Source organism: Plecotus auritus, assembly GCF_963455305.1.
Source record: "Plecotus auritus genome assembly, chromosome: 1".
In the NCBI taxonomy this organism is placed as follows: domain Eukaryota; kingdom Metazoa; phylum Chordata; class Mammalia; order Chiroptera; family Vespertilionidae; genus Plecotus; species Plecotus auritus.
The window spans coordinates 185,627,003-185,649,462 of record NC_137770.1 but is presented as its reverse complement, the minus strand read 5'-3'; the positions used below and the strand labels follow the sequence as shown (position 1 = coordinate 185,649,462).

The window sequence follows — 22,460 nt, the reverse complement described above, 5'->3', positions numbered from 1 at the left end:
GTCCCTTGGAGTGGCCTGCAGGGATTGGGCCGAAGCTGGCAGCCAATGCACCTGCAGCTCCTGCCTGCTGCTCCCACTTTATCCCAGCTCCCCCTTCGCCCCCCCAGTGCCTGCCATGGGCTTGTGCCCATTCAGTTCTGATCAGGAGAGGCTTGCGCCACAGCAGCAGCACTCACCAGCCATGAGCCCTGCATCTGGCACCTATCCCAAGGGGGGTTTGACAGGAAAGGGACGTGATTGGCCCTCTCGGTGGGTGGTGGGGCACCCATGCCAGCTCGGGATCTGGATCCGTCCCTCTGATGTTCATGCTGGTTGTCGGGAGCCACTTGGCAGCCACTTTTATATATTTTGTGGAGCATCTAGGGAGGGGAAGCGGCTGCAGTGCCTGAGGCCGACTTCCAGGAGGCCAGCGGTGCTGTCAGGATTGTGCTGGTGGCACTGGTCCATCGGTGCCTGGCCTGTACTCTGGAGACTGGACCTGCAGGACTACTGAGGGAGTGAGTGGCTGCCACTGGGCTGGTGGGCTGCTGGGACAGGTAGGTCAGCTGAGCGGCACTCCCGTTATGGGAGCGCACTGACCACCAAGGTGCAGCTCCTGCGTTGGGTGTCTTCCCCCTGGTGGTCAGTGTGTGTCATAGTGACTGGTCGACTGGTCATTTGGTGGTTTGGTCGTTCAGTCATTCAGTCTCTTGGGCTTTTATATATATAGACATTTACATATATAGATACTTTTTCATTTCCCTACACCCATATTTACTTTGTTTTTTTAATTTTAATAACAAGGATTATATTCTAAATTAGGAATAATAAAAATGGCTACAAAATGTGTCTTTTCAATTCACTTTGTTTTTCCTGCAGAGTGCGGATATGAGCCCAGCAAGTAGCACCACTTCACTTCCAGTTAGTCCTCTTACTGAAGAGCCATTGCCTTTCAAGGTAACAAACAAACAAACATGAATTTTTAAAAATAGTTCATAAATATAGTAAAATAGATATTTTTAAATATTTTTATTGTTTAAAATATTACATATATTAGTACATATATCTTCTTTTTTTCCCCCAATGACCTTCCCCCAGCCTCCCCAACCCCTGTAGCATGCCCTCATCTCACCGCCCCCCAGTGTCTTGTATCCATTGGTGTGCTTATATGCATGCATACAAGTCCTTTGGTTGATGTATTTCCCTCCCTCCCCAACACTCCCCAGCCTTCCCGCTGTAATTTGACAGTCTGTTTGGTGCTTTACTGCCTCTGTATCTATCTTTTTATTCATCAGGTTATAATGTTCTTTATTTTCCATAAATGAGTGAGATAATGTGGTATTTTTCTTTCATTGCCTGGCTTATTTCACTTAACATAATGCTCTCCAGGTCCATCCAGGCTGCTGCAAATGGTAAGAATTCCCTTTTTTTATAGCAGCGTAGTATTCCATTGTGTAGATATACCATAGTTTTCTAATCCACTCATCTGCTGATGGGCATTTAGGCTGTTTCCAAATCTTAGCTATGGTGAATTGTGCTGCTATGAACATAGGGATCCATATATACTTTCTGATTGGTGTTTCTAGTTTCTTGGGATATATTTCTAGAAGTGGGATTACTGGGTCAAATGGGAGTTCCATTTTTAGTTTTTTGAGGAAACTCCATACTGTTCTCCACAGTGGCTGCACCAGTCTGCATTCCCACCAACAGTGCACAAAGGTTCCTTTTTCTCTGCATCCTCAGCAGCATTTGTCATTTGTTGATTTGTTGATAGTTGCCATTCGGACAGGTGTGAGATGGTACTGCATTGTCGTTTAGATTTGCATCTCTTGGATAATTAGTGACTTTGAACATGTTTTCATATGTCTCTTGGCCTTCCTTCTGTCTTCTTTAGAAAAGATTCTATTTAGGTTTGTTGCCCATTTTTTTATTGGATCATTTATCTTCCTTTTATTAAGTTATATAAGTTCCCTGTAGATGTTGGAGATTAAACCTTTATCAGTGATAACATTTGCAAATTATGTTCTCCCATACATTGGGCTTTCTTATTGTTTTGTTGATGGTTTCTTTTGCTGTGCAAAAGCTTTTTATCTTGATGTAGTCCCATTTGTTTATTTTCTCTTTAGCTTCCATTGCCCTAGGAGTGGTATTAGTGAAGAAATTGCTTCGGCATATGTCTGAGATTTCTCTGCCTGTGGATTCCTCTAGTATTTTTATGGTTTCCCGTCTTATGTTTAAGTCCTGTATCCATTTTGAGTTAATTTTTGTGTATTGTGTAAGTTGGTGGTCTAGTTTCATTTTTTTGCATGTATCGGTCCAATTTTCCCAACACCATTTATTGAAGAGACTGTCTTGACTCCATTGTATGTTCATGCCTCCTTCGTCAAATATGAATTGAGCATAGTGGTTTGGGTCAATATCTGGATTCTCTATTCTATTCCATTGGTCTATATGTCTTTTCTTGTGCCAGTACCAGGCTGTTTTGAGAACAGTGGCTTTATAATACAGCTTGAAATCTGGTATTGAGATCACCCCTACTTTGTTCTTCTTTCTCAGGATTGCTGTGGCTATTCGGGGTCTTTTTTTATTCCAGATGAATTTTTGGAGAGTTCTTTCTAAGTCTGTAAAATACGCCGTTGGTATTTTAATGGGGAGTGCATTGAATCTATATAGATTGCTTTGGGTAGTATGGACATTTTAATGATGTTGATTCTACCAATCCATGAACATGGTATGTTCTTCCATCTGTTTACATCTTCCTCTATCTCTTTTTTCAGTGTCCTGCAAGTTTCCGCATATAGGTCTTTTACCTACTTAGTTAAGTTTATTCTAGTTATCTTAATTTTTTTGGTGCGATGATAAATGGGATTGCTTTTTTAGTCTCTCTTTCTGTAAGTTCACTATTGGTGTATAGAAATGCCATAGATTTATTTGCATTGATTTTGTATCCTGCTACATTGCTAAATTCATTTATTAAGTCTATTAGTTTTTTGATGGAGACATTCGGTGTTTTATGTACAATATCATGTCATCTGCAAATAAGGACAGGTTTACTTCTTCTGTTCCAATTTGGATGCCTTTTATTTCTTCTTCTTGTCTAATTGCAATGGCTAATACTTCCAGTACTATGTCAAACAGGAATGGTGAGAGTGGGCATCCCTGTCTTGTTCCTGTTCTTAGGGGAAATGGTTTTAGTTTTTGCCCTTTGAGTATGATGTTAGCTGTGGGTTTATCATATATGGCTTTTATTATGTTGAGGTATGATCCTTCTATCCCACCTTGCACAAAGTTTTTATCAAGAAAGGGTGTTGCATTTTGTCAAATGCTTTTTTTGCATCAATTGATATGACTATGTGATTTTTATCTCTCAATTTGTTTAAGTGATGCATCACATTTATTGATTTGCAGATATTGTACCATCCTTGCATTCCTGGGATAAATCCTACTTGGTCATGGTGTATGATCTTTCTGATGTACTGCTGGATCCGATTTGCTAGAATTTTGTTGAGGATTTTGGCATCTATGTTCATGAGGGATATTGGCCTGTTATTCTCTTTCATTGTGTTGTCTTTATCTGGTTTTGGTATTAGGGTGATGCTGGCTTCATAGAAAGAGCTTGGAAGTGTTCCTTCCTCTTGAATTTTTTGGAATAGTCTGAGGAGGATAGGTTTTAATTCTTCCTTGAATGTTTGGTAAAACTCCCCTGTGAAGATGTCTGGCACCGGGCTTTTGTTTGCTGGAAGATTTTTGATTGCTGTTTCAATTCCTTTGGTAGTTATTTGCTTATTCAGGTTTTTGAATTCTTCTTGGTTGAGTTTTGGGAGCTTGTATTTTTCTAAGAATATGTCCATTTCATCTAGGTTGTCCATTTTGTTGGAATAGAGTTGTTCATAGTATTTTTTCATAATCACCTGTATTTCTGTGGGATTGGTTGTTACTTCACCTCTCTCATTTCTCATTTTGTTTATTTGGGTCCTCTCTGCTTCTTGGTGAGCCTGGCTAGAGGTTCATGAATCTTGCTTATCCTTTCAAAGAACCAGCTCTTGGTTTTGTTGATCTTTTGGTCTCAATGTCATTTATCTCTGCTGTGATCTTTATTATTTCCTTCCTTCTGCTTACACTGGGCTTTTCTTGTTGCTCTCTTTCTAACTCTTTGAGTTGTAGGGTTAGGTAATTTATTACCATTGTTTTTTGTTTTTTGCAGTAGGCTTGTAGAGCTATGAACTTCCCTCTCAAGACTGCTTTCTCTGTTTCCCATAGATTTTGTATTGTTGTGTTTTCATTGTCATTTGTTGCCATGATGTTTTTTATTTCTTCTTCGATCTCTCTGGTAACCCAGTCATTGTTTAATAGCATGCTGTTTAGTCTCCATGTGTTTTATTCTTTTGGATTGTTTTTATTGTAGTTGACTTCCAGTTTTATGCCAATGTGATCTGAGAAGATGCTTGATATGATTTCTATCTTCTTTAATTTGAAGAGACTTTGCCTATGACCCAACATATGGTCTATCTTTGAAAATGACCCATGTGCACTTGAGAAGAATGTATATTCTGTGGCTTTGGGGTGAAATGTTCTGAAGATGTCAATTAATTCCATCTGGTCTAGTGAGTCATTTAGGATTGATGTTTCTTTTGCTGATTTTTTGTTTAGAGGATTTGTCCAATGGTGATAGTGGGGTATTAAAGTCTCCTACTATGATTGTATTGCTGTCAATCTCTCCCTTGATATCCTCCAGGAGTTTTTTTATGTATTAGGGTGCTCCTGTATTGGGTGCATTATATGTTTACCAGAATTATTTCTTCTTGTTGGATTGCTCCCTTTAGTATTATGAAGTGGCTTTCCTTATCTCTTGTTATGTCCTTCACTTTGAGATCTAATTTGTCAGATATAAGTATTGCTACCCCAGCTTTTTTTTCAGTTCCATTTGCCTGAAAAACCTTTTTCCATCCATTCACCCTCAGTCTGTGTGCGTCTTTTTTTCTGAGGTGGGTTTCTTGTTGACAGCAGATATATGGGTCATGTTTTCTTATCCAATCCATCACCCTATGTCTTTTTATTGGGGCATTTAATCTGTTTACATTTAAAGTTATTATTGATAGGTACTTGTTTGTCGCCATTTTTATTCTTTACCCCTGTGTTCCTTCTTTGCTTCCTATTTCTTTTTTTCTTTTTTTTTTTTTTTTACAGGAGACCCTTTAGCATTTCTTGCATTGCTGGTTTGGTGGTAATAAATTCCCTTAGTCCTTTTTTGTCTGTGAAGCTCCTGATTTCACCTTCAATTTTGATTGACAGCCTTGCTGGGTACAGTATTCTTGGATTCAGACTCTTCTTTTGCATGACTTCATATATTTCATTCCATTCCCTTATGGCCTGATGAGTTTCTGTTGAGAAATCAGTCGCTAGTCTGATGGGGGTTCCTTTTTAGGTAACTTTCTGTCTCTCTCCGGCCACTTTTAAGATTCTTACATTGTCGTTGGTGTTTGCCAATTTAATTATAATGTGCCTTGGCATCGGTCTTTTGGGGTTCATTTTGCTTGGGACTCTGTGAGCTTCTTGGATTTGTGTGCGTTTTTTCTCCCCTATATCAGGAAAGTTTTCTGTCATTATTTCTTCAAACAGGTTTTCTATTCCTTGCTCAGTTTCCTCTCCCTCTGGAATCCCTATTATGCGGATGTTGTTTCGTGTTGTCCCAAAGTTCCCTTAGGCTCTCCTCCTGCTTTTTAATTTTTTTTTTTCTAGAAGCTGCTCTACTTGGGTATCTTTCCCTACCTTGTCTTTTAGCTGATGCAGTCCTCTGCTTCTTCTAGTCTACTCTTGGTGCTTTCTATTGAGTTCTTTACAGCAGCGATGTCATTTTTCATTTCTTTTGGTTCTTCTTCATTTCCTCTTGGTTCTTACACATATTGTCAAATTTGTCTCCCATTCTTTTCAGCCACCTTATGACCATTTCTCTGAATTCTTTCTCTTACAGGTTGCTTGCCTCCATTTTGTTTTCTTCCTTTTCTGGTGATGCAGGCTCTTTCTTTGTCTCCTCATGGTCTCTCTTCTCTGGGTGTCTGGTTATGTAGTTCTCTCTCTCCTTATCCCAGGTGAAATTTGACCTTTCCGTGGTGGAGTGTAGAGCTCTTCTGAATCCGTGTGTTTGCGCCAATTGGGGACCAGTGCTCTGGGGTTCACAGCTGTTCATTGGGTGCTGTAGTTGTAGATTTTCAGGCTTCTAATAACATCCACTTTCCCCTTCAAGATGGCGGGTCTCCACATCCAAGTCGGTCGCTCAGGGAGGGAACCCAGCAGCAGTGGGGGCTGCCCGGTCAGGGGAGCCCTGTCCAGCAGTTCCCCACAGTCTCCTGGAGTATAGCTGTTCCACAACTCACCAACAAACACTCCCCGTGCGACCCTCAGCTGTTCTTTCTATCTGCTCCAGGACAAGGCTTGGGACATGTCTGTCTATTCTGCTGCCATTTTTTTCCTAGTAAAATAGATACTTAATGCATAAATGGAAAAATTAACTGCTTTAATCTGTAATAATCTTATATCAAATGTTAAAATCTTTTTTTTGTTTCATTTTGTTGTCATTCTAGTTGGTAAATAAATGTAAAGGTTTGCAATATAAATTAATATTTTCTGGAACACGTTTGCTTGGCATGTGAAAGACAGTGTTTTTATTGTAATAGTTTGATGTTACATGAATTGAGGTTACAAACCTTTACTCTATATTAATTTAAGCAAATTTAGAATGAATGGTCAGCCCTCATCAAGTGTTTAAATTTTCATTAGTAGTTAAATTTTCATTGATGACTGTAGGTCATAATTAATTAATCTTTACAAAATAATAGTCAAATTCAAGAATTGAAATATGGAACCATTCCTCCACATTATAATTTTAAAATATTTAAGTAAATATGCAAATAAGTATTTAAGTATTATGATTAGTAGAATTCCTTAATTTGGGAGTCTTTATACATTAAAAATATGAAGTCATCTTTTTGTTTTGATATTTAAGATTAGATTTTTCTCTTTAGGCCAAAGATTGTAGATCAGCCACTTTATATTTGTGCCAGGGATATTTGGATTTCATTAGGATTATTATAAGTAAAGGCACTCCTTAAGAGCAGGAGATAAAAAGAAAAACTTGGAGAGTTGGGATGATATACTTACGTGCAATAGTTTCAGTGTTGTTTGGTTTAAAGACAGGGAAATGTACATTTTGGGGTTTGTTATAACTTTCATAATTTTTGTATTCATCATAAAATTATTGTGGGATTTTTTATTTTTCATATAAAGACTATATCTTATTCAACTTTATACTGCTTACACCTAGTGTAGTGACTGGCATGGATTTATATACAGTGAATATTTGTAAATATTTTGTAAACTGTATTGTTTAAAATAATAGAAGGCTATGAATTCCATTGTGTATCATAGTTTTCTAATTATGCCTGCTCTCTTGCTTAATGATAGACAATAATAGTTGTTAAAAATCATTTCATATCAGAAAATTGCAAAATACTGAATAGTATTCTGATTATGTTATTATTGAGAAATAATTCTTTATTATCCTACAACAAAAGGAGAAAATAATACAATATTTCAAAGCTTAGTGTTATTTCATATTTTCATCTTATGATGTATGGGGCAAAATTTACAGAAGAAACATATATTTAACAAGGTTTTCATTGGATTTTCAAATATTTGAAAAATATTGTAAATGAATGTAGCATGGTCTTTCAAGTTAACATAAAATTAATGTAGCATGGTCTTTCAAGTTAATATAAAATTAATCCTCTTTAATCATTTAGCTTCCTTTTCTTAGACAGTGATTCTAGCATCCAATTCCATAGGCAACTGCACTAATGTGGCCTGTGAAAGATAAGCTTTGATGGCTGATTGAGGGAATTGATTTTATCTTTTCTACTGGAAGTTAAGTTACTGAAATAAATGCATTCCATTCTTAGAAGCCATTTTCTCTTTTTAATATATTAAAAAGTTCTGATTGGTTCTAAGAGACAAATATTATTCCTGTATTAATGTGTGTAAGGGATTGTATCAACAATTAAAACTGCCAAGTGCTTATAATATATAATATTGGCTTTTGGCAATGCATACAATTATAGTACCTATTAAGTTACTTCTTTTTTGAAAGGAATACTATTTATAATTTTTAAAAAAATTTTATCAGATATAAAAATGTCTCATTAGTATTTAAAATTATTTAAAATTTGAAATTACAAAATAAAATTCCTATATTTGCTTTTTCATTTTTATATTATAAATTGTCACTATGTAAATGAGTAATAGAATATTTATTTATCCTTATGTAGACACAAAATATATAAAAACTCTTTTGAGATACACCTTAGCACTAAAGTGCATTATAATTGAAAAATGTGTTGAAAACTGTTTAATACCTAAAAGACATTGGAGTTTTCTTATAACCATGTCTTGAAAAATCCTGAAATTATAATATATTTATATCTAAAACTTTCTTTAAAATTATATTTAACTAAATGGCATGAATGTAGCATGGTCTTTCAAGTTAATATAAAATTAATCCTCTTTAATCATTTAGCTTCCTTTTCTTAGACAGTGATTCCAGCATCCAAATCCATAGGCAACTGCACTAATGTGGCCTGTGAAAGATAAGCTTTGATAGCTGATTGAGGGAATTGATTTTATCTTTTCTACTGGAAGTTAAGTTACTGAAAGGAATGCATTCCATTCTTTTCTTGGTCTATATTGAAAGTACTCATGCAACAATTGGGGAAAAATATCCTGTTTTGACTCAAATATTTATCAAAGTGAATGCTTTTCTTTAATTATCAGCTTTAGAATGACATTCAGATTAAATTGATTTTAACAATATAATCTCAAATATGACATATATATTTTTGTTATTTATTTATTCACACACCTTAGTAATTATCTTTCCACTAATATCTCTGTCTTTATTCTTGACTTCAATGTTAGATGAGAAATTGGCAATCAATAGGCCAATAGTACCACAGTAAGGTCTATTAAGTTAAATGTGGAAGAAAACTGGGTAACATCCTGGAGAATTTCTCAAGGAGACAAGAGAGGTAGGTTAAACAAGACAATTAGATCTTGTTTGGGACAAAATGCTTCCTTTCCACAACATAGCAGTATATTTCAACACTGATTTTTTTGTGTATGTGTGTTATTTTTGTGTGTTTTTTTTTGGGGGGGGGGGTTGTTAATCCTCACCTGAGGATATTTTTCCATTGATCTTTTAGAGAGAGCAGGAGAGAGGAAAAGACAGAGAGAAACTTTGATATGAGAGATACACATCAATTGGTTGCTTCCTTCATGCGCCCTGACCAGGGCCTGGCCCAGGGAGGACCCTGCAATCAAGGTAAGTGCCCTTGACCAGAATCAAACCCAGGACCTTTCAAGCAACAAGCCAACGCTGTATCCACTGATGATACTGATGATACGGCTAGGGTGACACTATTAATATTGGATCTCATTCTTCAATTTAATTTTTGAAGAAAAACAGATCTGCACTGAAGGAAAATCCAATCCCATATACTTACTCCCTTCTCAGTTTTCTCCACTGAGCAGGTAATTGCCTACTAAACTTCCTAAACTTGCACTTACCATTTAAAACCTATTGCTGTAGTGTTTTGTTTTGCTTAGCTGGTCTTTCAAAAATGAGGATGTTTCCTACAAAGATCCATCCAGTCTTAAGCAATGGCAGGGAACTTTGTGCCTTTCTTTCAGATAGAACTGATTGACCAAAGATAAATAGGGCAGGGCACATGAATGTCATTTCACCACAGTCATCACCATTCCCTACTGTGTTCATGTCTGGCCATGGAAACTTTGACTATATTTTTCAGAGAAGAAGATGCATGATTCTCTACACTTTCTGTAAGTAATACACTCACAGATTTCCTAGTCAGACTCTTAGTGCTGAGAATTTTCTAGGATTCCAAGTTCATAAATCTGTGCATGCTATTGCAATAGACATACTTTAGAGATAAAAGGCAAATATGTAACCTCTATTTTTATAATACAGTAGTCAGCATTACATACACTCTATACACAGCTGGTCTGTCATATGCCACTACATCATTATGAAAGGGCCAAGGGAAAACTAATTTTGCAAGGGTGGGAATAATATTATGTCAAATAACCATAGTAGAATGATGAAAGTTCATGATCATTCATCTAAGGCTTTGATTTGAAAAAAAAAAAAAAATGAGAGAGTGCTAGCCAATTTGGCTCAGTGGATAAAGTGTTTGCCTGCAGATCAAAGGGTCCCAGGTTCGATTCAAATCAAGGGCACGTACATTGATTTGCAGGTCCCTCCCTGGCCCAGACCTGGGCCCTGGGCGAGTTCAGGAGGCAACCAATGGATGCATTTTTTTTTCACATGAATGTTTCCCTCTGCCTCTCCCTCTCTCTTCCACTCTCCCTAAATATCAATGGGAAAATATCCTCGGGTAAGGATTAACAGCAACAGCAACAACAACAAAAGTGAGAAAGTTCACTGGTTAATTGTTAATTTACATTTTTTATGTTTTTCTATAGAATAACAATGAACCCAGTTGGCATTGTTAAATTTTATATTCCCATTTTACTATATTCTACATTTTCTCTCTGCCATTCTCCCTGATTTCTCTTACCTGTCTAATCACTGGCCTCCTCTCTTCCTATGTTAGGGTCAGTCAGATGTTCCACACCAGACATGCTTTGGGGCTAACAAATTCAACTGTTCTTTACCAGTAGTAGGATTACCCTATTAATTTATTTGTATATTTACAGTCTTAATCCATTCCTAAGCTAGCACTCTTGAAGATTAAGCCTGTTCATTGTTCCTGGCCCCTCCTGTAATAATATATGTTCTTTTGGCCATGTTCTTTTTGCTTGCCACATTCATCACATATTTTAAAATTTATTTATACTTCTTCAAAGCATGGCTGCTACATTTGGTCCTTTTTCCTCCAAAAAACATATTTTCTTTCATTAGATATGTTAGAAAAAGGATTTTTTCTCCCTTAACCTGTTATCCTTATCCTGTGATAAATTCAATGAGATAGAAACAAATTCAACTCTATTTTTCTTTAGTCTCTACTTCAAAAGTACACAAGGGCACTGAAGTATACCCTCAATTCACCAGTCTTCAAAGTTTAAAAATAAGCAAAATAACTCATTGCCTTTCTTGGCCTATTCATTGACAGCTGCTTCTCTGTGATGTTTGGGTTCCTAGACTGTCTAATGAGATTGGGTATCTAGTACTTGGAATACTCAATGGAGCCACCCTATCTGAGGTCAGCCACCTTCCCAGAAGCTGCCACAGGGTGGTGATAGGCTCATACCTGGGTCTCCTTGTATAATCCAAAGTTCTCTTGACCCCTTTTCCTCATCCCCAGAAATCATCACTTAGTTTAAACTAGAAAAACCCTCTCTTCAAAGTTTTTTCAGATATTATTCCTCTCTCCTTTAATTAGCCAGGGTCTGGAAACAATTTTTTTTCAATGTACTTTTAGAAATAAAATTGAGGAAAGGAATTGTCTGAAGTGTCTGAAGATTCTTCTGTCCTCACACAAAAATCACTTTAAGAATCACAGGGTCACCAGTTTAAGCAAGGAACAAAGTGGGAATAGAGAAATAAGTTACTGTCTCAAATAACTTATCCTGTCATGCAGTGTTGGAATGTTAGAGGAGGAAAATGATTACGACTCCACTTGACCAAAGAGCCTAAATTCAGGACTTAGTAACATGTAGTAACACACATAGTTTGCTCTCAGTTATATGAAATACATATTATATAGGAAAAAATCTATAAAATATACATCAATCATCAATTATTAGAATCATAATTTTTCCCTGTAGTTTCTATAAGGGCCATTTATTACTACTTTAATAACATTTATTTTTAAGAAAGTAGAAAAGAGAGTTGGGAACATTATAAGCAATGTAGCTCCATTAGGAGACTGCCTGGGAAGAAATCCCAGTCCAGCACTTTCTATATGGGTGACCTTAAGCCTTTGTGTCTTGATTTCACCATCTGTGAAAGGGAGCAATAGCAATCATTTCTTCACTGGGTTCTTGTAAGGTTAAACAAGTTAAGGAGTTGAAAATGCTTAGAATAGTATATTATATGCAGTATATGTGTTAAATATTATTTTTAGGAAGAAATATCCCTAAATTTAAGGCAAAAAGGTTCTATATGTTAGAAATAACATGACACAGAAATATCTCACTCAACCCCTCATAGTTTATTTGCAAATGTGAGACCAGAAATATAGTTGAAACAAACGCTTTGCTTTGGTGAGAAAAAGAGTATAATGTTCACTTCTAGAAGCCATGCTGTTTATTTTATACCCTCAAGTATTCAGATGAACTCATATATCTGATTTCTCTTATAAAATATAATTGATTGAAATGTTCATTAATTATGAGGGAGAAGAAGTAAATATAATAAATTTTCCTTAAGTGAAAACTAGTAAGTATAATAAGTCATTACTGGGGGAAAAAAAATACATAATCGTTTCTGTAACTATAGGGTTAAATAGTATTTTTTTTAAAATCAGGAATATACCAGAGTATATTTTTCTTTAAAATTTCCCAAACCTTCCCCTGTAAGTTAACCTGGTAACCTCCTAAATGCAACTTCCACTAAAGGAACATTGTTCAATCACATTAGATACTGGGAAAAACCACACTGTGAACAAAGCAATGTTGACACTTCACTCTGTATGTGTTAAAACATTAGTATACTAAGTAGTGTCAGTTTATTTTGTCTAACAACAACATAACGGAAAGAGCACATTTGGAGACTCCAGGAAAGAGGAGTCAGATAGTGGCATGACATCCACACATCATCTATTGTATATCCTGCAGAGATTTAGACATTTTGTGTGTTTATTATTACTGTTTTTCAGGAATTCAGTGGTCTCTCTTATTATTAAAAATAAATTTTTTCTGTGTCACAGAAAGAACCCCAAAGGATATATTTTGCATTTCTGGACATTTTGTTTTGTTTTGTTCTGTTTTTAAATATATTTTTATTTTCAGAGAGAGGAAGGGAAAGGAATAGAGAGATAGAAACATTGATGAGAGAGAAACATCATCCATCGGCTGCCTCCTACTGAGGATCAAGCCAGTAACCCGGGCATGTGCCCAAACTGGGAAGTGAATGGTGACCTCGTGGCTCATAGGTCGATACTCAACCACTGAACCACATTGGCCAGGCTGAACATTTTTTTGACTAAGCTATTTACTCATTCATTCATTTGTTAATGAACCAATTTATTGAATACCTACCATGCATTTGATAATATTCTAGACACTGATGCTTCAATGTAAACAACCCAGACCAAATTCCTGCTTTCTTGGTATTTGGATTCTAATGAAAAAAGATAGACAGTAAATACACAAATACACACTATGTGAGGTAGTAATAATAAATGTTATGATAAAAAAAATGAATCAAGATTTGGATGATAGAAAGTAACTCCGATGTATGCTGCTGTTTCAGAGAGGATGGTCAAAGATGGCCACTCAGATTAGGAGATATTTCAGGAGAGACCATAATGAAGAAATGGAGAAAGCCACATCTATTTCTATCTGTGGGATGAGGCTTGAGAACAGAAGTGCAAAACCTATGAGGCAGGAGAACATTAGGCCTTTGGGGAATTGTCACGAGTGCCATTGCGGCTGGAGCAGAAATGAGCCTGGAAGTAATAAGACATAAGGTCAGGGAGAAACCAGATCAGGAAGGGCCTTGTGGGATAAAGCAAGGACTAGGGATCTTACTTTACAAGGGATAGGAAACCATTCAAGTGGTTTGAGAGAAAAAAATGACATAATCAGACCTTCTTTTAAAATTATTACTCTGACTTCTGTGTAGATTTAGGCACAAGGGGACATGGTAAAAGAAGGAAGTCAGGGATCCTGTAACAAGAGATGACAGTGGCTTAAGCTGGCAGTAAAAGTTGAGAAGTTAACATTGGCAGGATTTTGTACACATTTTGAATGTGAGTCTACAGAATTTATTATTGGATTGTATGTGCGATATAAAAAAAAGAATATCAAAGATTATTCTTAATTCTAACATTGTCCATATTTTCCTATTTTTACCTTTTTTGCTTTCTCTGATGTTTCAAATAAGTAGATACCATGATATAGAGATGAATGAAATCTTATTTTTTGTTGGTTTGCTTTCATTGTTTTAGTAGTAGTGAGTCAGAGGGACTGCCGTAAATGTGAGATGTCAGATAATGTCAGTTATACAAAGAAAATAATTACTGGTAATCTGTTTCTCTCCTAGATAACTGAAAACACACAGGTAAAACTAGATTTAACTTTTCATTTTATATGGATTTATATATGGGACAGAAACATTTCTTTTTTTAAATAATTTTATTGATTTCAAATAGAAAGGGAGAAGGGGAGATAGAAACATCAATAATGAGAGAGTATCATTGATCAGTTGCCTCCTACATGCTGCCTACTAGAGATTGAGCCCGAAACCTGGACATGTGCCCTGACTGGGAATCTAACTGTGACCTCTTGGTTCATAAGTTGACGCTTATTCAACACCAGCTGGGTAAAACATGACTTCTTAGTGTTAGTGGAAGAAATAAGCGGCAGGGGGAAAAAAAACCATGAATTTTGAATATAAAATCACTATGATTATATATTTAAGAGATTGGTTTATGATGTAATCATAATTTTAAATACAAAATGGCATCAATGTGTGACCTTACTGGAATAAATTTTAAGAGGGATCTATAAATGTGTAGTTTAAGCAATTATTTTGGATGACTTCAAAATAGAATTATTGTTTTGGTTATCTGTTGTTGCCTAATAAACCATTTGAAAGCTTGACAGCCTAACACAATAAGTTCTTATTTTTGTTTGTGATTCTTTAGGTTGACTGAGCATATCTGGAAAGTTCTTACTTGAGGTTTACAAATGGCTACAGTAAGATGTAGACTGAGAATGTACTTACCTGAAGGATCAAGAGGGGTGTACATCCAAGATAACTCTTATGGACTAGCTTCGGTTTTCTCACAGTGTAGTGGTTTTAGAGTAACAAGAATCGTTACATGGCTTCTGGCATCCCCCAGAGTGAATGTTCCAATAGGAGAGGCAGTGGAAGCCACCACACCAATTACAGACTAGACACAGAAATAGACAACTTTCACTCCACATCCTTCTATGTTGATTAAGCAGTTATATGGTATGTTGGTGGTCCCCAAGACTACCCCTATGTTCAGAGATTTGCTAGAAGGACTCACAGAACTCAGCTTGTAGCAATAGAGAGCACATACACTCTTCTTCCAGCAGTGTATTTGATGTTTCTACACAGTGAAGCCCATTAAAAATTGAACAAAGATTTTATTAGGGACTGGTCATATAGAAACCCTGAGCCTAGAGCATGCAGAAATTCCAAACTCCTAGAAATAAATCAGATGTTCAGCATAAGCAATGTGTTTTTTTTTGTATAGATAGTTTGAAGCAAAGTGATCCACCCTTAACCTTTATGAAAACTTTGATATAAGAGTGGGACACTGTTTACCAGTCAAGTTCTCAGAAGCCAGCCAGTAGCCAACATTGTAAGCAGACCTTTCTAAGGATAGTGTTAGTTTGCTAAGAATGCCATTAGGAAATGTCACCAACTCGGTGGCTTAAACAATATTGTGTTATTTTCTTACGGCAGTCCTGAGCTAGAATATATATTCCTCTGTTCTGAAGGCTAGGAGTACAAATTCAAGGTGCTGGAAGTGTTGGTTTCCGGCGAAACTCTTTTTTGCTTGCAGATATTCTTTTGTGTTCTTACGTGCCTTTTTCTCTGTGCATCCACATTCCTGGTATTTCTTCCTCCTATTGTAAGGACAACAGTCATATTGAATCTGGGCCCACCCGAATGTCTTCATTTTAACTTACATTTTAAAGATCTTATCTTCAAATATGGTCACATATAAATTTTGGGGAGATACAATTCAGCCCATAAAAGATAGGCTCCAGATTGCTAGGTTATCTCATTTCTGCACATAGGGCACATCTTAAATCACGGGAAGGTAAAATGAACTGCTTATTGTGATGGGGAATGACAAAGATTTGCAGCAATCTGTTATCTAACATATTGATATATGATAGTACTTTATTAATACAGTTTTCAGTGTTATTGGATTCTCAGACAGGTGGAGAATATGTATAAGGAAATAAGAGATTTCCTTAAATGTTTATATTTATCGACCAGTATACACATTTAAGTACATTTTCCAATGTTATTTTAATTTTCATTAAATTTGGGAAGTTTACTTAAATGTCATCATATTTGAATTAACTTATAGTCCTGAAAATCTTGTGGTTGATAGTATAGAAGAATATGGCTTTAAAAATATTTTACCAAATTCTTGATTATCACTGAGAGTTAAATTTAAATTGAAATAACAGCTACCAAACAATTCTTTCTGTATTATGTTTGTATAGTATTATTTTATGCTAACTTCTTTTTTGCTCTGTCAAGATAAATTTTGAATGAACATTATATCTATTATTTCATTTTTTGCAGTATTACTGATGTATGATGAAAGCTCACATAGAAAGAAAAATAATAATTTTATGTACTGATAAAACAAATAAAATTATTTTACATAAATTAAAGCCAAAACCAATTTTATTTCATTTGTGTTAAATATATGCAATATCTCTCAGACCTCAGGGAAAAGGATTTTAATGAAAAAAAAAAGCAAATATTTGTATGTTGCCTACTAGCTTCATATGGCTGTCCAAGTTATTCTCACACACTGTCCAAATGATTTCAGGAATGCCTGTACAAGATATAGAGCTTGTCAACATTAATACATACTAAATATAATGGCATATGCCTTCCCACATCATCACCAGCTCACACATTCATTTTCTTTCTTAAATTTAAATCTGATGAGTTCTTTTCTTTTTTTTTATCTTTGCATAAGTTGATGCCTTAGGAGAACTTAACTTTTTGAGTTCTACAAGCGATCCTAATATAAAATTTTCTTTGTGAAAAGCCTTATTTTAATGTGCTTTGAGAGTATTGAGTTATACCCTGTTTGCTTATTGTAATCAAAGGGTCCCTTGGGTATATTTAGTGGACAGGAGTTACCAAGCATCTGTTAAAACACAGAAAATTGAATTCAGAGATCCATTTTCTATATCATTGGTTTTAACAGAGCCCTAGAAAACAAGATGCATAGATATGGATTGTATTTCATAATTGACAAAAGTGGGGCTTTTGTAGGAAAAACTTGAATTTAGAAAACAGATATAGAACATGGGAGGATAAAATTCAGGTGTAGACCAAAGGAAGATAATCCTGGATACATTTGTACATAAAAGACAGAATGTTGAAGTACTGCTATTCAAATCCTAAAGCCAACAAAAGCCTTGAAAATTTGTGAAATAAAACAACTTTATGTGTTTCTTGAAAAGACACACACACACACACACACACACACACACACACACACACAGGATTTTACAGAAACTGAGTCTTTATGACCTCAACCTTGGTTTGGGGACCCACTTCAAAGTGGAGTGTCATCACTGAAACATTTGTTTCATCTGGCAATAAGGTGTCAGGGCTATTTTATTTGAAAACAGTGAAGTCAAGATGTATAGAGTCGGTTGGTGCCCTGTTCCTCAACACCTGCTTGCCCCACGTGTCTAGAAAACCTTGATACGAGATTGCTGTGCACATGAATATTAACAAGATCTCTTTTAACATCTAATGCCTACATCAGATATTGGAATTGGCTTGGGATTAACACTACATTTGAGATAACACATCATTCTCAATGATAATTTAGGTAACTTATCTCATATTTAGCACAGTTTTTATGTCTTATCTGAGCATTACCATTTCATACACTCTCTAGGTCATATACATTCATATTTTGGTTTTTAATATAATCTCTAGCATTACTTTAGAGTTTACCAGTAAGTGTGAAATGTACTGCTACATGTTTTTCTTTAAATAAGGTGTTAGCAATCAAGATAAAATCTAAAGATTAGGATTCATTATTAACATGCTCATTTGAGAATGACCATGAATATGGGAACCTGTCAAAAGTGGATTCAGCATAAATTTAGTTTATCTGATAATGATTTCTATCTGTTTTGTCTTGGAATTGTCTATTTAAAATACAATTATATTTTAGAATTCAAATCATATCAATATGCACTTGAAACTTTAAATTATAATGTGCATGGAATCCAATGAACAAAATAAACAAAATAGAAATAGATTCATAATGCAAAGAACAGACTGACTGCTGTCAGAGGGAAGGGGTGTTGGGAGACTGGTGAAATAGGTGAAGGGATTAAGCAAAAAAAAAAAAACAGCAAAAACTCAGACAGACAATAGTATGATGATTGCCAGAGGAAAGGGGGCTTGGTGGGAGGCAGAAGAGGATAAAGGGGGGTAATGATGATGGAAGGAGACTTTACTTTGGGGAATGAACACACAGTACAACATACAGATGATGTATTATAAAACTGTACACTTAAAATATACGTAATTTTATTAACCAATGTCACCCCAATAAATTAAATTAAAATGTATTCAATAGAAATGATTATATGATCCTTGATAATTTTTATAATCTAATAAATTTTAACATAAAGTTAAAGATTATTAGACCTAAAATGTTTTACTAAGACATTGGGCATCCATTGTCTTAATTATACAGTATGGAGGTATTAAATGGCCAGGGTTACAGATACAATAAAATGAGTAAAATAATCAAGTATTCTGTTCTGAATTTTTTGCATCATACCTTTAGCATTTTATACCTGAAATTTTCATATTACATATAAATAACTGGGCTGAGATTCTGTTATTTATACTAATCCTGCCGGGCAAAATTGGCATATTGATGATACCAATTAAAAGTTGGCTAATAAAATCAAACACCTGTAGGCTAAATAGCATGCTATTAAACAATGACTGGGTTACCAGAGACATCAAAGAAGTAATAAAAAGCATCATGGCAACAAATGACAATGAAAACACAACAATCCAAAATCTATGGGACACAGCAAAAGCAGTCTAAAGAGGGAAGTTCATAGCTCTACAGGCCTACCTCAAAAAACAAGAAACAATGGTAATAAATTATCTAACCCTACAACTCAAAGAGTTAGAAAGAGAGCAACAAGAAAAGCCCGGCGTAAGCAGAAGGAAGGAAATAATAAAGATCAGAGCAGAGATAAATGACATTGAGACCAAAAAAAAAAAAAAAAAATACAAAAGATCAACAAAACCAAGAGCTGGTTCTTTGAAAGGATAAACAAGATTGATGAACCTCTAGCCAGGCTCACCAAGAAGCAAAGAGAGAGGACTCAAATAAACAAAATCAGAAATAAAAGAGGTGAAGTAACAACCAATCCCACAGAAATACAGGTGATTATGAAAAAATACTATGAACAACTCTATTCCAACAAAATGGACAACCTAGATGAAATGGACATATTCTTAGAAAAATACAAGCTCCCAAAACTCAACCAAGAAGAATTAAAAAACCTGAATAAGCCAATAACTACCAAAGGAATTGAAACAGCGATCAAAAATCTTCCAGCAAACAAAAGCTCGGGTCCAGATGGCTTTACCAAGCATTCAAAGAAGAACTGAAACCTATCCTCCTCAGATTATTCCAAAAAATTCAAGAGGAAAGTACACTTCCAAGCTCTTTCTATGAAGCCAGCATTACCCTAATCCCAAAACCAGTTAAAGACACCACAAGAAAAGTGAACTACAGGCTAATATCCCTCATGAACATAGATGCCAAAATCCTCAACAAAATTCTAGCAAATCAGATTCAGCAATACATTAGAAAGAAGTGTGAAATGACCAAGTGGGATTTATTCTGGGGATGCAAGGATGGTACAATAACCACAAATCAATAAATGTGATACATCACATAAACAAACTGAGAGGCAAAAATAACATAATCATATCAATTGATGCAGAAAAAGCGTTTGACAAAATCCAACAACCTTTCTTGATAACAACTCTCAGCAAAGTGGGAATAGAGGGATTATACCTCAACATGATAAAAGCCCTATATGACAAACCTACAGCCAACATCATACTCAATGGGCAAAAACTAAAACCATTTCCCCTAAGAACAGGAACAAGACCAGGATGCCCACTTATACCACTCCTGTTCAACATAGTACTAGAAGTACTAGCCATAGCTATGAGACAAGAAGAAGAAATAAAAGGCATCCAAATTGGAAAAGAAGAAGTAAAACTGTCCTTATTTACCTATGACATGATACTATAAATAGAAAAGCTCAAAGACTCCATTAAAAAACTACTAGACCTAATAAATAAATTTGGCAATGTGGCAGGATACAAAATTAATACCCAGAAATCTATGGCCTTTTTATACACAAATAATGAACTCACAGAAAGAGAAAAAAATATCCCATTTACCACTGCACCAAAAAAATTAAGATACCTAGGAATAAACTTAACTAAGGACGTAAAAGACCTGTACTTGGAAACCTATAAGACATTGAAAAAAGAGATAGAGGAAGACATAAACAAATGGAAGAATATACCATGTTCATGGATTGGTAGAATCAACACCATTAAAATGTCCATACTACCTAAAGCAATCCATAGATTCAATGCAATACCTATTAAAATACTAATGGCATATTTCAAAGATCTCGAACAAACTCTCCAAATATTCATCTGGAATAAAAAAGGATCCCAAATAGTCACAGCTATCCTGAGAAAGAAGAACAAAGTTGGAGGGATCACAATACCAGACATCAAGCTATATTACCAAGCCACGGTTTTCAAAATTGCCTGGTACTGGCACAAGAACAGACATATAGACCAATGGAACAGAACAGAGGACCCAGAAATTGACCCAAGCCATTATACTCAATTAATATTTGACAAAGGAGGCAAGAGCATACAATGGAGTCAAAACAGTCTCTTTAATAAATGGTGCTGGGAAATTTGGTCAGATACATGCAAAAAATGAAACTAGATCACCAACTTACACCATACACAAAAACAAACTCAGAATGGCTAAAGGACTTAAACGTAAAACGGGAAACCATAAAAATCCTACAAGGCTCCATAGGCAGCAAAATAGCAGACATATATCGTAGCAATATCTTTGCAGACACAGCTCGTAGGGCAATGGAGACTAAAGAGAAAATAAACAAATGGGACTACATCAAAATAACAAGCTCTGCACAGCAAAAGAAACCAACAAAACAAGAAAGCCCACTGCATGGGAGAACATATTTGCCAATGATGTTTCCAATAAGGGTTTAATCTCCAACATTTACAGGGAACTCATACAACTTAACAAAAGGAAGATAAACAATCCAATCAAAATATGGGCAAAGGATCTAAATAGACACTTTTCGAAAGAGGACATTCAGAAAGCCAAGAGACATATGAAAACGACGACGCAGGCGTTTCGCACTGCCCCAGCTGCTCTGGGCCTCAGCAGCATGAGAAGACGGAAAGGCGGCTCGGGGCAGAGCAAAGACAGAAAGATAGCTCCACGCTGGAGCAAAGGCTGTACCAGCAGCCAGGGTAAGGAAGGCCCATTCTGCATGAATCTTCATGCATCAGGCGGCTAGTTTATGGATAATAAAGAACATTATAACCCGATGAACAAAAAGTTAGATACAGAGGCAGAGAAGCATCGAACAGACTGTCAAATTACAGCAGAAAGGCTAGGGAAGGATTGCGGGTGGGGGGCGGGTAAGAGATCAACCGAAGGATTTGTATGCATGCATATAAGCATAACCAATGGATGCAAGACATTGTGGGCGGGTGATGGCATATGCTGGGGGTTAGAGAAGATTGGGGGAAAGTCAATGGGGGAAAAAAAGGACACATATGTACTACTATTTGCAATATTTTAAACAATAACATAAAATTAAAATGAATAAATAATAGTTGGCTAATAATTATGAAAAATTGGAAGATTCTATTTACTGTTGCCTATAGTAAAGATATTCTTAGTTGTGTAGGGTGACTTAGGAGCACCACTTTAAAATGCATTCCAAAAGAAATAATGAAAGGTGCAATGCAGTTTTGCAGAAATTTACTTTTATCCTCTTGGATAGTGGTAGATCCATCACACAGAGCACTGAAGGTAAACCATTACCAGATGGATGTATCAGAATATAATCAACAGCCTAATAAAATAATTGTGAAGATAGGGGTAATTTTAATATTCTGAGTAAGTGTTGATGTCAGAGTCTCAGCTATGCAAATTATGTTTTCTCTTAAGTTTTTGCATGATATTATCAGCAGTCAGCTATGTCTATACCTGGACAAGAAGTTTTCTCAGGTAATTGCTCTTACTCTAGTAAATCTGATGGGAAACCCTTATGTCAGGAGTTGTGATAGACACTGGAGATGTTGGCTAAACCTGTTACCTTAGAATTTTATTGCACATATTTCTTAAGAATAAATGTTTAACAAA

The 22,460-nt window shown here is 35.7% G+C and overlaps 1 protein-coding gene across 2 annotated transcripts in view; it reads left to right on the top strand.

The window, feature by feature from the left end:
* The window catches only part of CCSER1 (coiled-coil serine rich protein 1), a 1,252,026-nt gene that overhangs the window by 523,880 nt on the left and 705,686 nt on the right, over positions 1 to 22,460 (top strand). For both annotated transcript variants that reach the window (XM_080677357.1, XM_080677358.1), the window contains exon 7: positions 859 to 936. In XM_080677357.1, coding sequence (XP_080533483.1) covers positions 859 to 936 — 78 coding nt within the window. The remainder of the gene's footprint in view (positions 1 to 858; positions 937 to 22,460) is intronic.